This window comes from Aquarana catesbeiana, linkage group LG04 (genome assembly GCF_042186555.1).
Source record: "Aquarana catesbeiana isolate 2022-GZ linkage group LG04, ASM4218655v1, whole genome shotgun sequence".
NCBI classification, from domain to species: domain Eukaryota; kingdom Metazoa; phylum Chordata; class Amphibia; order Anura; family Ranidae; genus Aquarana; species Aquarana catesbeiana.
The window spans coordinates 194,909,473-194,926,092 of record NC_133327.1 but is presented as its reverse complement, the minus strand read 5'-3'; the positions used below and the strand labels follow the sequence as shown (position 1 = coordinate 194,926,092).

General features: G+C 45.9%; 1 protein-coding gene across 1 annotated transcript in view; it reads left to right on the top strand.

Annotated features, from left to right (window-relative positions):
- SLC33A1 (solute carrier family 33 member 1) overlaps positions 1 to 16,620 on the top strand; it is a 43,626-nt gene that overhangs the window by 19,161 nt on the left and 7,845 nt on the right. Inside the window, exons 4-6 of the mRNA XM_073626071.1 lie at positions 5,958 to 6,142; positions 8,699 to 8,816; positions 15,210 to 15,425. Coding sequence (XP_073482172.1) covers positions 5,958 to 6,142; positions 8,699 to 8,816; positions 15,210 to 15,425 — 519 coding nt within the window. The remainder of the gene's footprint in view (positions 1 to 5,957; positions 6,143 to 8,698; positions 8,817 to 15,209; positions 15,426 to 16,620) is intronic.

The following is a 16,620-nucleotide window of genomic DNA, read 5'->3' as shown; positions in this document are numbered from 1 at the left end:
TTCACTACTTGTTTTTGTCTAGGGGTGAGGAGAGCAGCAGATATATACTTGCCTAATCCAACATACTAAAAGTGAGAACAACAGCATTGGTGAGAGTAGTTACTACACACCCAATCGCAGTCTTCGATCTTCTAACCAAAACCTCCTCCTTATTCCAAAAACCCGCTACAAAACAAAGGGAGAACAAAGATTTGCAGTCCAAGGACCACGGCTATGGAACGCTCTACCTACTCATATTCGCATGGAAGAAAACCATCGGGCCTTCAGGACCTACCTTTTCTAATGAAGCTGGACAACACAGGACAGATCTAGCGCCTTGAGGCGATTCAGTTCGCATTTGCAGTGCTATACAAATCATTAATTCATTCATTCAGTTACAGCAAATATACACATTCAGTTGGAATCGAGTGTTGTACCTGTAATGGCTAATGTATAGTAGGGAATTCTGTGCGAAATAGGAAGGAAAAGGAAACCGTGAGATCAAAAACGTGTGATCCTAAGGGATGGCAAAAGAGGTCTCGCTCTACCTGTCCACCCGTAATGGGAACATGCACTGGTGCATGGACATGACGTCCTCGCACCCATAGACCGGTTCTGGACATGAAGACAGCAGGAACAGTCCACCTCTTAATGTGGGTGAGCGCTGTTTTTTTTTTCTTGGAGGATAGAAGGATCGGGTATGTATTGCCTTCCTGTGTGCCCATGGACACAGCCCCACTTCATGGGATTTTTTTTTTCCTCTCCTGGGGTACTGTTTTTACATTGCTTCTACAGCAGTATTGTGATTTGCCTGTAGAAGCAGCTCAATGTTATCCTATGTATATTTGCACATTAGGGCATTTAGAGGCAAATTTTAAGCTCAGTTTTTAGAGGCAGAAAAAACCCTCACTGGTTTGCGTTTCAGTTTTCTGGCAGAAATAAAACGCTCCTAAATGCCTGTACAAAAAATACTCTATGAGCGTTTTTGTTTTGTTTGTTTTTTCTGCCAAGGGAACTGCCATTTTTTTAAACCTAGTGTGCATGGACTCTTAGGCTACATGTACATGGAACGTTGTTCAACCTCCTCTGAAAGATTTAACTTGACAGCTAGAAACCAGCATCTAAAAACGGACGTTTAACCGCGTTTACATGCCGTGTTTAGTCGCGTTTAGCCACAATTGCTTCTAGAAGTGTTTGAAAAAAAAAAATATATTTTTTTCAATATAGTCAAAAATGAAAAACGCCTGTAAACGAAACTTGGCTAAATGCGAGTTGCCACGTTTAGCCGTGTTTGAAATGCCTCTAAACACAGCTTCTGAACGCATTCTTCTTTTCTTTTTTTTTTTTTTTTTTTTTTTTTGGGGGGGGGTTCCAAAAAAAGCCTCTAAACACAACTGCCTAGAAACGACTATAAACAACCCTGTGTACATGTACTGATAAGTTAACATAGAGGAGAGTTCAGGAGCAGTTGAAAAAAATGCCCAAATGCTCCTAAACGTCCGTTTACCAGCAGTGTACATGAGGTCTTACTAAGGGATAAAATATGATTTTTTTTTTTTTTTTTTTTTATGTGTGTATATATATATATATATATATATATATATATATATATATATATATATATTATACTGTATTTATTTCTCATTTAGTGCAAGCTTAGGGAATCATTGGCCAACAGTACTCAGAAGTTCATAACACAAAACATTTATATTGCTGAAGCACAGATTTGCAATAAATTTTTATTACTGAACACTTTAAAAAACAGAACAATGAAAATCTGCTTTGCTTGTAGTCTTCAACATCTTCCTTGAAATGCCGGATGTGTTTGCTCGCCTCCTTTACAACCAGGTGATTGTTTGGTTAACTAACAAGCTACTTAGAGTATTCCGGTGCCAGCCATTCTAAAATGTAGTCTAACCAGAACTGTGAAGGGATTAGGAAGACTTTTCATTATATGTTGTACTGTATAACACCAAATCCTTTATCCATAAATGATACTTTGGCAAAATAACATACAAATCAGACAATCTACAGTGAGACAAAGAAGACATTTTTGATGCGTTTTACTGCGTTCCAGTGCAGGAAAAATGCAGCATGTTCTACTTTTTTCTTTTTTCTCGATCTGACTGCACTGGTGTGAACTATGCCATTGGAAACTGTATAACCTACTTTCCATGCGTTTTTGATGCAGAACAAAAACACACTGGACTGCATGTGGTGTGAACTGGCCCTTAAAGTGTATTTCCACTTTTGTATTCACATTTGAGAAAACCCAGCTATCTGTTATATGTAACTATTTTCACAGCATGGGTAAAAGAGAATTACAGAACAAATATTTCTTACCTTCTAGGAGAAAGTTTCTTGGCAGACTGCAAGTATTTCACTGTGATCTGTCCCAATGGAGAAGCTGGGGACTGTCTAAATCCAGTTCTCCTTGACATGCTATGCAGGAGGCCAGTTGTAAATACCTTTGTTAGGACATACAGTATTTAGGTCTAGTGTACACAGCTGATGAAATGGAATCTGCCAGACCAGTACAGACAGGGATAATTATGATAAACATAGCTCACCAGCCCTTTCATAAACAAAGTGAATTTAGGCAGGCCATAGATGATACGATCTACTTTTCTGTAACCACAGGTTGCAGGAAAGTAAATTGCTCGATTCCCCAATCAACACAGTCAGCGTTGATGGTGGAATCCCTCCCATGGAGCTATTGTGTTCTCCTGGCAGTGGGGATAGGGAGTCCCCATTGATTACTAACCACAGCTGCACCAGATCCTGTCTGCTCCAGCTTTAGTAAATCTCCCCCAGTGATTTTTGCTAGTTAGGGTCGGTTCACACTGGGGCGACTTGGGATCCGACTTGTACGCCCTCAAGTCGCCCCAAGTCGCCCCAAGTCGCTTTGTATTTAGATTAACATGGTAGGCAATGGGAGCGTCTTAATTGACACTACTGAAGTCGCTCCGACTTCAGAAAAGGTTCCTGTACTACTTCTATCCGACTTGTAGGCGACTTGTACCCATTCAACTCAATGTAAGTCGCCTGCAAGTCGGATCTCTCTGTAAAGTCAAGCGACTTTGCAGAGAAAACCCCTCCCTCCCCCCCTCCCTCCCAGAGAGGTGATTGGCCACAGGCAAAGTCGCCTGTCATGGAGGCGACTTCAAGTCGCCTTGTAATTTGCCGAAGTCGCGCTGAAGTCGCGCTAAAGTCGCGCTAAAGTCGCGCTGAAGCCGCGTTGAAGTCGCGGTACAAAGTCGCGCTAAAGTCGTGTTGCCCATGTGTGAACCGACCCCTACTATAAAAATCCAACATGTTGGTTATACCCAAGTCGATTGATGGATCGACTTGGGTAAAATCAGCTTCCACGTAAATGGATCGAATCCGTCTATGGCCGGCTTAAGAATTTTTCCTTGGAGTTTACAAAGAAGAACATCAAAAAGGGTATGCTACAATGTAACAAATATAAAATAGGCGTTATCCCAATTTGGCTGCAAAGGTAGAAATATACTTTAAAATAGTTTTGTTTTTGTTTTTTTTTTGTTTTTTTTTGTTTTTTTGTACACTAATTAAATTAGCCGGCTTTGTAGGTCAGTGCAGTCAAGAGGGGAAATGCAGCAGAACACCAGTTTTATTCAGAAGGGTTACCAGGTAGCAGTTGATTGCTTGACTTGCAGACTAATGCCCCGTACACACGATCGGACATTCCGACAACAAAATCCATGGATTTTTTCCGACGGATGTTGGCTCAAACTTGTCTTGCATAAACACAGTCACACAAAATTAAAGTTCAATAGCCAGTGCGGCTCTTTTTGATTCCGAGCATACACACGATCGGAATTTACGACAACGGATTTTGTTGTCGGAAAATTTGAGATCCAAATCTCAAATTTTGTGTGACGGAAATTCCGATGAAAAATGTCCCATGGAGCCTACACACAGTCAGAATTTCCGACAACAGGCTCCCATCGAACATTTTCCGTCGTAAAATCCGACCGTGTGTATGGGGCATTAGGCCTCTTTCACACGGGGCTATCCGTTTGGACGGACTCCGCTTGCTCAGCAGGGATCCATCCGTTGATCCCCGCTGAGCTGGCAGGATGATAGGTCCATGTCTGCTTACTGTGCAGAGACGGACCTGTCAGAGCTCCGCTCTCCTCTATGGGGAGATCAGATAAAAATGAACCGTCTGTCCGTCGGCCTGCCAGACGGATGGAAAATAGGGTTTCCATTCATCTGCATTTAGCGGATTGGAGCGGATTGGATGTCAGTGGACATGTCAGCGCTGACATCCGTCGCTCCATAGACCTGCATGGAGCATCCTGAAAAGGTGGACCTGTGAAAGTGGCCTAAGGTTGCCTAATGTTGTTTTGTATATAAAGTACAGCTATCTTCTAAGGCACTGTTCATATATCATGTAGCACTTGTGATTTTAAAAGCACAATTCACACACACACGTTTCCGCATTTCACGTATAGGGAAGTCCAGTCACGGGCTGCCCTATGCGCGTTTTGTTGCACCAAATTTTGGCCCTGATCCAGGTGCGATTTTACAATTGTGTTTTGTCACAATTGCAGCAAAATCACACCAAGTTTGGGTATCCATTCAGGATGAAGTGCAGCCATTTGAACAGCCAAAAGAGCCAAAGGATGAATGGCACCCATACACGCGTTTGTGCGTTTTGCTGTGATTTGAAATTGTGGGCAGAGTCACACCAATTCTGTCCTTGATTCCTGATCACCCAAATGTGAATGGGGCCTGAGCCAGTATTTGTCAACCAAGTTTTAGTCTGGGCTCCCCTAGGGTGCTGCAAGCACAGGACCCAGCTTCTGAATCAGCATTATGGGCTACGATGGTGTAAGTTTGCTGGCCACCAGTGCCATAACAGCCAGTGATGCTTTAGGGCATGCTACACAGCCTCATTCATTGCTATGGTGTTAGCAGCTGGCTTGCCTGCACCATGGCAATGCATAACTCTGCTCCAAAGTAGGCAGCATGCAGGGCCACCCTTGCACTCAGAAGAAGGCAGAAGTCAGCTTTCTCAAGACCTCCTCCACCTCGAGCCCTGCCGCACTGCTGGAACCAAAATGTAGGTCTCTGATGTGAATAAGGAACTGCGTGACTGGGGAGCATTGTGATAGGCAGACTCTGATGTGATGGAGAGACATCTGATGTAAAGGGGGACTTCTGATGTGAAGTCATTTTCATCAAGGTGTGCATTGTCCCAGGCTCTGGTTACCCATTGATAAGTAACATTTAAGATTTTTAACATTTTAGTTGGGGTGACTCAAGGTTTTGTATACTTTTAAAATAGTGCAGTGACTGAAAAAAGGTTAAAGCGAATCTCCACCCAAAAGGGGAAGCTTCGCTTGTTCACGCCACCCCCCCCTACTGCCACGTTTGGCTTTTTTGGGGGGGGGGGGAAGTACCCGCTCCCACTTTCTGGGTAGGATTGGCAATCTACGACATTTCCGACCCCTCTTCCTTCCCCCTGCTGCCTTCTGGGACACACACAGGTCCTAAAAGAAAGCGGGACCATTCGAAAAGCACATTGTGACTAGCGCATTCGCAGTAGGAAACCGGCTGTGAGGCCTGAAGATTTTACTGCTGGTTTCCTTTACTTACAATGCCGGTGCCTGCACCCGAAGCAGGTTGACAAATCGGCTTGAGGTGCCAACATCGTGGGATCCCTGGACAGGTAAGTGTCCTTGTATTAAAAGCCAGCTGCTGACTTTTTAATTTTTTTTTTTTTAGACTGATGCTCTGAGCTACCTATTGGATTTTTAGACATCAGCTGTTGGCATACAGTTAATCTGTTGGGTAATTTTAATCCATGATGATGTGCACAGTAAATAATTCCCTTTATAAACTGCCATTTATGACTGTGCTATGTGGCTGGAGTGCTTATTGTACCTCAGTACTACTGTTTATTTACTGATTAAAATTAAATGTGTCCTTTGTTTTCTGTTTGTTTGCAGATTGGATTTTCAGCTGCTGATGCAGTTACGGGTCTTAAGCTTGTAGAAAGAGGAGTTCCAAAAGAACATTTGGCTCTTTTGGCTGTTCCAATGGTTCCACTGCAAATATTACTGCCCTTACTAATCAGCAGGTACACTGCTGGACCCAAACCTTTAGATGTCTTCCACAAAGCCATGCCGTTCAGGTTAGTGAATGCAAATGCAGTAATAATGAAATAAATGGTATGTACCTTTTCAAGATGGCAGCAAAACACAATAACTTTGTATTTTCTTGAATGTCTTAGATAACAATAACCTCAGATTTCTTTTGGGCTTATGGATGTTTTTACTGTAATGAATTAAAAAATGTAACGGTTTTGGGCAGCAAAGTGGCGAAGTGGTTAGCACTTCCACCTAGCAGCACTAGGGTCGTCAGTCCAAATTTCAACCAGGACACTACCTGCCTGGAGTCTGCATGTTCTCCCTGTGCAGGTTTCCTCCGGGCACTCTTGTTTCCTCCCACACTCCAAAGACATGCTGGTAGGCTAAATGGCTCCTGTCTAAATTGGTCCTAGTATGTGTACAGTATGTATGAATGTGAGTTAGGCACCTTAGATTGTAAGCTCTTTGAGGGCAGGGACTGATGTGAATGTACAATATATATGTAAAGCGCTGTGTAAATTGACGGCGGTGTATAAGTGCCTGTAATAATAATAATTTAACTCCTTTGCTCAAATCTTACACTGCAGCATGAGAGCAGTGGCTGAGATGCATCTTAAATCTGGCTGCTGCCTGTCCTTGCACTCTGTTTTGCAGTTCTTAAAAGTTCATAAATAGTGTCAGATAACAGCCACACAGTTGTTAACATTTCCTGTAACTACACAGCTTGGTTGCTTGACACCTTTATGCACACTCAGAAGCAGAAAGACCATGGGTAAGATCTGGCAGTTGACAGCAGTGACCCGCCTATTCCAGTTGACCTTAGACCCAGCCATAAGAATGAGTGCATGTGGGAGCTGTGTTTGGCACACATCTAGTGCTCATCCTGGATATGGCAGGGGTTCCAGCACCCACCAGGGGGGGGCTTACTGAACTGTGAAATAAGAGAGCAGGGGGCTATAGTGCTAGTTCCCCCGGAAACTGTAGTCTTTGTTTATGAACTGATAACTATAGGGCCTATGTGATGTTATTACTAAAGTGTTTACCTCTTAAGCCTGGTACCTGCTAACAGTTGTTTTATGTGCTAACCCAGTGGGTTGCATGAAAAAAAGACTGACATCTCCGTTCGGAGCTACTGTACTAACCATCCTACATTAGTACAGTGATCTCCCCCACTGAGCTGTTGTGTTCTGACAGGGGGATGCCCCCCACCAGAACACTCTGAGCGCTGATCATGAGTCGGTCGGCTGCTGGTTTTCCAGCATGCTCGTCCGACAGAAGCCAGCCAAACGTCTGGCTTCTATCGGACAGACCGACATACACATCTTTTTGAACCGGCAAATGTCTCCCAACATTCAGCCTGTCTGTACCTGGTTTTAGGGATAGTTTTAAAGTATAACTAAAGACAAAACTTGTTTTTATGCGGGATAGAGTGGAGAGGGATTACAACACCAGGTTTTGATTGTCGGCTGTGTCCCTGTTAGGGAGATTCCCTCTCTCTATTTGTCCTGTTTACCATTAAAAGTAAAACAAAATCCCAAATTTTGTGTTGTGGAGAAACTAGTTTTGGTGACATGGGGTCCCCAAGGTCTCTCTCTCTCTCTCTCTCTCTCTCTCTCTCTCGCTCTCTCTCTCTCTCTCATCTCTCTCTCTCTCTCTCTCATCTCTCTCTCTCTCTCTCTCTCTCTCTCTCTCTCTCTCTCTCTCTCTCTCTCTCTCTCTCTCTCTCTCTCTCTCTCTCTCTCTCTCTCTCTCTCTCTCTCTCTCTCTCTCTCTCCCCTCCCCCCCCCCCATAATACATCCTAGCATATGTGAAGATGTCTTTTATCTCAAGCTATGATTAGTATGTGAGTGTACAGCACTACAGAGCTTCTTCAACTGTGACAGATCTACCAAGGCTGGTAGGGAATACTGTCACTTGTACTTTTAAACATCTGGAGAGTCCTAGGTAATCGAAGCCTGGTATTATGTTACAATACATTCAAGAGAATGTACAAATGGCCAAGTTTGCAGCCTAGTGCTTGGTCCCTGAGAATTACAGTTATATAGTTACAATTATACAACTTAGTACAGCAGAACAGGTATACAAAGCGCTCCATCTGAAAAGGCAATATGCAGTCTCATACAAATATTTCCAGAACAGAAAAGACAAAAGAGAGCCTGGCTAAGACTGTGTAGGTCAGGTACAAGACATAACATCAATCCCTTAGCTGAATGACTGAGAACAATAAATTGTCTTAACTATGCCAGAAAACCATTTAACAGCCTCTCTAACGAAGAGGTAGTATATAAAATGCCCATAGTTATCTTAACTTGAAACCCGGCATCAAGCGTATAATGTCCCCATTGGCTATCGTGTGGGTCATAACAATGGAAATGCCAGTTAGGCTCTAGCAAATAGACTGAGCACCCAGACAGTCATGTGTGGACACTTATTACTTTCTACATTTTTAATTTTAAAGTACGGTACATTTTTCAATAGCATTAGTCTGTCCAGTGTTTTACACATGAGGCAAAGTAAAACAGTTGAAAATGTTTTATTTTTCACATTCTGCTTTTATTCTAACATTTGTCTTTCTCTGCTTGTTGCCTTCTTAATATAGATTGCTTATGGGCCTACAATTTGCCTTTTTAGTTTGGTGGACTCCACACGTAAGCCATGAAGGAGGCTTCCCTATTTACTACTATGCTGCTATTCTGTTGAGCTATGCCTTACATCAGGTAACACTCCTCTATCCGATAGTATTATTACTTATAATTTTATACCTGTAATGCTGTGACTTTTCTAGTGACTGGAATAAGTTTAATGCAGGGGGTCCCAAATTTTTCTAAACAAAGGGCCAGTTCACTGCCCTTCATAGTTAGGGGGGCAGACTGTATGTAGCCAACGGGAGTAGAAAATGACTCAATCATTGAGAGTGAAAAACACCTTGGGCTTGATGTTCAGTATAAATTAAAAAAAAAAAAAGTGCCAGGGTTGGTGGTTAGTGTGAGTTTAAAAAAAAAAAAAAAAAAATGTTACCTAGCGTTGGTATAAGTAGGAGGAATAGCGTCTCATCGTTGGTGTCAGTGGGAGGAATAGTGCCCTATCATTGCTGTCAGTGGAAGAAGTTGTGCCCCATTGTTAGTGTCAGTGGAAAAATTATAATGCCCCATTGTTGGTGTCAGCGGGGGGGGGGGACTAGTGCCCCATCGTTGGTGTCAGTGAGAGAAATAGTGCCTCTTTGTTGATGTCAGCAGGAGTAAAAGAAGTAGAACATCTGTGATGTATTGTACCTGGGCTATGAAATGTGAATTATTTTTTCCTTTAGACCCCTTTCACACTGAGACATTTTTCAGGAGCTTTTGGGCTAAAAATAGCTCCTGAAAAAACGGCTCCCCTGCAGTCTCAGTGTGAAAGCCGGAGTGCTTTCACACTGAGGCGATGCGCTGGCAGGACGTTAAAAAAACTCCTGCAAGCAGCATCTTTGGAGCGGTGAAAGAGCGGTGTATACACCACTCCTAAACCGTTCCTGCCCATTGAAATGAATGGGCACCGTTGCCGAACCGCCGGCAAAGCGCCGCTGCTGCGGCATTTTGCGGGTTGTTTTAACCCTTTTTCGGCCACTAGCAGGGGGTTAAAAGCACCCCGCTAGCGGACGAAAACCCTCGCAAAAACTATGGTAAAGCTCCGCTAAAAATAGTGGCGCTTTACCGCTGATGCCCCAGTGTGAAAGGGGCCTTAGTTTGTGTGTATGTGCAGCATTCTTGACATTATTACACTGTATGTTTGCTGCAGACTGGGTGTGGTCAAAAGCGGGTGTGGTCAGCAGGATACTCTAGACCAGGGGTAGGCAACCTCTGCCCTCTAGCTGTGGTGAAACTACAAATCCCATCATGCCTCTGCCTCTAGGAGTCATGCCTGTGATTGTCAGGGTCTTGCAATGTCTCATGGGACTTGTAGTTTCACCACAGCTGTAGGGCCAAGGTTGCCTACCCCGAGGTTGCCTACCTCTGCTCTAGACTAAAGTTACCAGACTTTCATAATTAAATCTAATGATTTTTATACAAACTGTATGATATAGGAAAATCATTTTTATCTTTTTGCATGGTAAGTGTGCACACTCTCTGCCCTTTTGCTACTATATTGGGATGATACCCTAGTGTTCACATTTTAGGTTTACTGCACTCTTTCCCAGAAACATAAACTCGAAGCATACAACAGAAATATGGTTCATGCTTTTTGCAATTGAGAATGTGCTCACAGATGAACCACTGCCATATTTCGTTCTCCTTTAAACTGAATTTGTTGTTTTTAGAAGTGATCTCTCAAATCTGGCACCTTTTTAGCTCCTTCTTCAGCTGCTCATGTTCCTTATTTAGTGTTCAGTACAATACATCTAGTAATATTTCCTGATCCTAAAACAGAAATAAATAACAATTGCACGTTTCTAAACTTACCCTGATCTTAAAGTACTAGAGTTGTGAACCTTTTCAGAGTGTGTACAAATTGCAATAAAACCCCATTCCTGTCCTGCCTATTCTCTCACTACAAGACCATCCCAAATTGGACTGTGTATCATTTGCTATTTACCCTACCACCTATTCAAACTACCCAGTTAGAGTGAGGGAGAAAAAAGTATTTGATCCCTTGCTGATTTTGTACGTTTGCCCACTGACAAAGAAATAATCAGTCTATTATTTTAAATGGTAGGTTTATTTTAACAGTGAGAGACAGAATAACAACAAAAAATATCCAGACAAATGCATTTCAAAAAAGTTATAAATTGATTTGCATTTTAATAAGTGAAATAAGTTTGGTCACCCAATCAATCAGCAAAATTTCTGGCTCCCAGTTGTCCTCTATACAGGTAACCCAGCCTAAAGGGGGTGCTCCTAAATTCAGCTTGTTACCTGTATAAAAGACACCTGTCCACAGAAGCAATCAATCAGATTCCAATCTCTCCACCATGGCCAAGACCAAAGAGCTGTCCAAGGATGCCAGGGACAAGATTGTAGACCTACACAAGGCTGGAATGGGCTACAAGGCCATCGCCAAGCAGCTTGGTGTGAGGGTGACAACAGTTGGTGTGATTATTCGTAAATGGAAAAAACGCAAAATAACTGTCAGTTTCCCTCGGTCTGGGGCTCCATGCAAGATCTCACCTCGTGGAGTTTCAAAGATCAGGAAGACGGTGAGGAATCAGCCCAGAACTACATGGGAGAATCTCATCAGTGATCTCCAGGCAGCTGGGACAATAGTCACCAAGAAAACAATTGGTAACACACTACGCCGCGAAGGACTAAAATCCTGCAGCGCCCGCAAGGTCCCCCTGCTCAAGAAAGCACATGTACAGGCCCATCTGAAGTTTGCTAATGAACATCTGAATGATTCAGAGGGGAACTGGGTGAAGTGTTTTGGTCAGATGAGACCAAAATCGAGCTTCTTGGCATCAACTCAACTCGTCGTGTTTGGAGGAGGAGGAAGGGAATGCTGCCTATGACCCCAAGAACACCATCCCCACCATCAAACATAGAGGTGGAAACATTATGCTTTGGGTGTGTTTTTCTGCTAAGGGGATAGGACAACTTCACTGCATCAAAGGGACGATGGATGGGGCCATGTACCGTCAAATCTTGGGTGAGAACCTCCTTCCCTCAGCCAGGGCATTGAAAATGAGTCGTGGATGGGTATTCCAGCATGACAATGACCAAAAACACATGGTCAAGGCAACAAAGGAGTGGCTCAAGAATAAGCACATTAAGGTCCTAAAGTGGCCTAACCAGTCTCCAAACCTTAATCCCATTGAAAATATGTGGCGGGAGCTTAAGGTTCGAGTTACCAAACGTTAGCCTCGAAAACTTAAAGGAGAAGTTCAGCCAAAGCTCCTTTGGCTGGACTTCTCCAATGGATCACAGGAGTGCAATTCGTTTTGCACTCCTGTGACCTGTTTTCAGCAGAGAGCGGGCTAAAGTCTGCTCTCTGCTGACGTCACTGATTTCAGTCCAGGCACCACGTCATTCCGTGTAACACAGACAATTCGCGCTATCCCCAAACAATTAAAGTATCAGAAAAAGGAGGCTGAGAAGGTCGCTCTGCCCCCTTCACAGATCAACGCACCAGTGAGCGAGGAAAGAGAGCAGAGGCCTGTGACTGATAGTCTACAGCTTTCTGCTCAGGGAACTCTGAAAACCGAGTGATCCGCTCTGTTCGATCGATTGGTTCTCAGTGCAGAGGTGCCGTGGGACTGATGCAGCATCGGAACGATGCTGCCCCCACCTAGGTAAGTATGATCTGGGGGGAAAAAAGCAAGGCTGATGGTAGACTATTTTGTGCCTTAGGCAAGGCCAGCTACTTGATTCAATCATTTTAGCACCAGAACTCCAGGTGGAGGGATGGAGCCAGGTGGACAGGAGAGGTGGAGTGCAGCCAGGTGGGGGTAGGATGGAGCAAGGTGGACAGGAGGGGAGGTGCAGCCAGGTGGACAGGATAGGGGGGTGCAGCCTGGTGGAGGGATGGAGCCAGGTGGACAGGAGAGGGAGGTGCAGCCAGGTGGGGGTTGGATGGAGCCAGGTGGATAGAAGAGGGGGGTGTGCAGCCAGGTGGACAGGAGAGGGGGGTGCAGTCTGGTGGGGTTAGGATGGAGCCAGATGGACAGGAGGGGGGTGCAGCCAGGTGGGGGTTGGATGGAGCCAGTTGGACAGAAGGGGGGGTGCAGCCAGGTGGGGGTTGGATGGAGCCAGTTGGACAGGAGGGCGGGGTGCAGCCAGGTGGACAGGAGAGGGGGGTGCAGCCTAGTGGGGGGAGGATGGAGCCAGATGGACAGGAGGGGGGGTGCAGCCAGGTGGGGGTTGGATGGAGCTAGGTGGACAGGAGAGGGGGTGCAGCCGGGTGGGGGGAGGATGGAGCCAGGTGGACAGGAGAGGGGGATGGAGCCAGGTAGACAGAAGGGGGTGAAGCCAGGTGGGGGGGGGGGATGGAGCTAGGTGGGCAGGAGAGGGAGGTGCAGCCAGGTGGATGGAGCCAGGTGGACAGGAGAGGGGGGTGCAGCCAGGTGGAGGGATGGAGCCAGATGGACAGGAGAGGGGGGTGCAGCCAGGTGGACAGAAGAGGGGGGTGCAGCCAGGTGGGAGGAGGATGGAGCCAGATGGACAGGAGGGCGGGGTGCAGCCAGGTGGACAGGAGAGGGGGGTGCAGCCTGGTGGGGGAGGATGGAGCCAGATGGACAGGAGGGGGGGTGCAGCCAGGTGGGGGTTGGATGGAGCCATGTGGACAGGAGAGGGGGTGCAGCCGGGTGGGGGGAGGATGGAGCCAGGTGGACAGGAGAGGGGGATGGAGCCAGGTAGACAGAAGGGGGTGAAGCCAAGTGGGGGGGGGGGGAGGATGGAGCTAGGTGGGCAGGAGAGGGAGGTGCAGCCAGGTGGATGGAGCCAGGTGGACAGGAGAGGGGGGTGCAGCCAGGTGGAGGGATGGAGCCAGATGGACAGGAGAGGGGGGTGCAGCCAGGTGGACAGAAGAGGGGGGGTGCAGCCTGGTGGGGGGAGGATGGAGCCAGATGGACAGGAGGGGGGGTGCAGCCAGGTGGGGGATGGATGGAGCCAGGTGGACAGAAGAGGGGGGTGCAGCCAGGTGGACAGGAGAGGGGGTGCAGCCGGGTGGGGGGAGGATGGAGCCAGGTGGACAGGAGAGGGGGATGGAGCCAGGTAGACAGGAGAAGGGGGTGCAGCCAGGTGGAGGGGGAGGATGGAGCTAGGTGGGCAGGGGAGGGAGGTGCAGCCAGGTGGAGGGAGGATGGAGCCAGGTGGACAGGAGAGGGGGGTGCAGCCAGGTGGAGGGATGGAGCCAGGTGGACAGGAGAGGGGGGTGCAGCCAGGTGGAGGGATGGAGCCAGGTGGACAGGAGAGGGGGGTGCAGCCAAGTGGAGGGATGGAGCCAGGTGGACAGGAGAGGGGGGTGCAGCCAAGTGGAGGGATGGAGCCAGGTGGACGGGAGAGGGGGTGCAGCCAGGTGGAGGGATGGACCTAGGTGGATGGGAGAGGGGGGTGCAGCCAGGTGGAGGGATGGAGCCAGGTGGACGGGAGAGGGGGTGCAGCCAGGTGGAGATATGGAGCCAGGTGGCAGGAGAGGGGGTGCAGCCAGATGGAGGGATGGAGCCAGGTGGACAGGAGAGGGGGGTGTAGCCGGGTGAGGGGAGGATGGAGCTAGGTGGACAGGAGAGGGGGTCGCAGCCAGGTGGGGGGAGGATGGAGCCAGGTGGACAGGAGAGGGAGATGCAGCCAGGTGGAGGGGGTCACACACCAGTGATAAGGTCTTGTTATCCTACGGAAGCGTGTATCCTATTGCTGTCTCTGTCCACGATGCCGCCTGCCCTGCTCCTCCAATGCCCTGCTGCCTAGTTCGCCTAGCGGGAGCGCCGGCCCTGCTCCTAAGATGTGTGCAAACCTGGTGGCCACCTACAAGAAACGTCTGACCTCTGTGATTGCCAACAAGGGTTTTGCTACCAAGTATGAAGTTCTGTATTGCGAAGGGGTCAAACACTTATTTCATTCATTAAAATGCAAATCAATTTATTACTTTTTTTAAATGCGTTTTTCTGGATATTTTTATTGTTGTTCTGTCTCTCACTATTAAAATAAAGCTACCATTAAAATTATAGACTGGTCATTTCTTTGTCAGTGGGCAAATGTACAAAATCAGCAGGGGATCAAATACCTTTTTCCCTCACTGTAGGAATAGACACACATTTGCTAGTATTTTATTTTGGACATGGTACGAGGTAATACAATAAAGCCTAATGTGAAGCTACTCTAGTAAAAGAAGGCAAATATATTGTTCAGATGCTATTCCTTTCTGTGAGCATCATCTTGGTGGCTGCTTTGACCCAAAAAGTCATGAGGCCTCGAGTATTAAATAAGTGCCATATATTATTGGGGGATTTCAGATTGTGATGGATCCAGCAGTTTTTTGTTTTTTTTCCCTGGTAATGTTATTAACAGTATATAGTAATTTTAAAGACCTAGTAATAAAAAAAAGTATCTGTTGATGAATAATTACCATATAACTGTCTACTCTGGGGTCACATTTTTTTTTAATGTACATTAATGGCTTGTAACATTTCATCTTTTACCTTCCAGGTTGCATTATATAGTATGTTTGTGGCAATCATGGCTTTTAATGCCAAAGTGAGCGATCCTCTCATTGGAGGAACTTATATGACCCTGCTAAATACAGTGTCCAATCTTGGAGGCAATTGGCCTGCTACTGTAGCACTTTGGTTTGTGGATCATCTGACAAGTAAAGAGTGTGTTGGAGCAGAAGGACAGAGCTGTGCTGATCATGACACTGCTGAGGTACATTGATATATATATATGCCATACTATTCCTGTACACTATCCTGTTTCTGTATATGCGGCATGTTCAGGTAGCATGTTTTGCAGTTTGAATGCAGCAGACATAATCTGATGCTTTCAATTGGCCGCAAGCAGATGGAATCTGTAATTTATACGGGCAATTTATTGTCGGGTTCGGCCAATTGAACTTGTGGGTGGTGGAATGCTTAGTTTCTGGCAATTGTGTGCGATCGTTTTTGTGATTCCCAGTGGATAGAAAGTATTTGAAGTTCCCTTAAAGCAGAACTAAAGGAATCAATACTTGCCTTTCCAATGGTCCATTGCCTCTGCCCGCATCTTCCCTTGTGTGCCAGTTTTCAGCCCCCCTTCATTGGCCGGGCACGATGATGTCACTGCTGCATGTGTGCAGGACCTAGTCATTCTGATACACAGGTATCGGGTCAGCCACTGTAAGCTGAACTATGCATGCGCAGCTCAATTTACAGTTCGGGTATTGCTGTGAGCGGGCAGATAAGTAGGTGTAGTTTATTGCAGAAGAGACATTGCATGTCTGCTCTGCAACAAAAAGCCTGCCTGCTCAGAGTATGTAACAACCAAACTTTAGTTCTACTTTAACTGATGAGCCATGACAGTGACAGACAGCTTTACTAGTGAGGTAAAGAAGGAACCAGGGCCAGTCACAACTCTGGTAACTGAAGTAGCTATGGGAAACGCACTAAATAGGCACTGTTTTATTTTTAAAAAGACATCTTTTGAATTTTAGAAAAGCCATAGTGCATTTTAAAAGCACATGTAGATTAGTGTCTGAGAATCATTTATGTGCAATAGGCATTAGGCTGGCCGTTCATGGCTAAAATTTCAGCTGCTTCAACAGTAATCTGCCAAAATTTGAGCCGTTGGTGCCCCTGTTGGCACCACCCAGCTTGACAAACTTCAACTGAAAAATATAAAGGAGCCAGGTAGAAAACTGTTGGCCAAACTTTGACTGCATCCTATTAGAATCAGTCACAGTTTGGGTATTCAGACAGCTGTGATTGTCATGTATGCTTAAATACATTAGTTAGCAGTGGAGATTTCTCCATCAGCGTTTGTGTAGCATGGATGGAAGAATCTAGAACAGTCTTTCTCAACCTTTTCAGCACCGCGGAACCCTTGAAATATCTTTCTGGTCTCAGGGAACCCCTGCTAATAATTA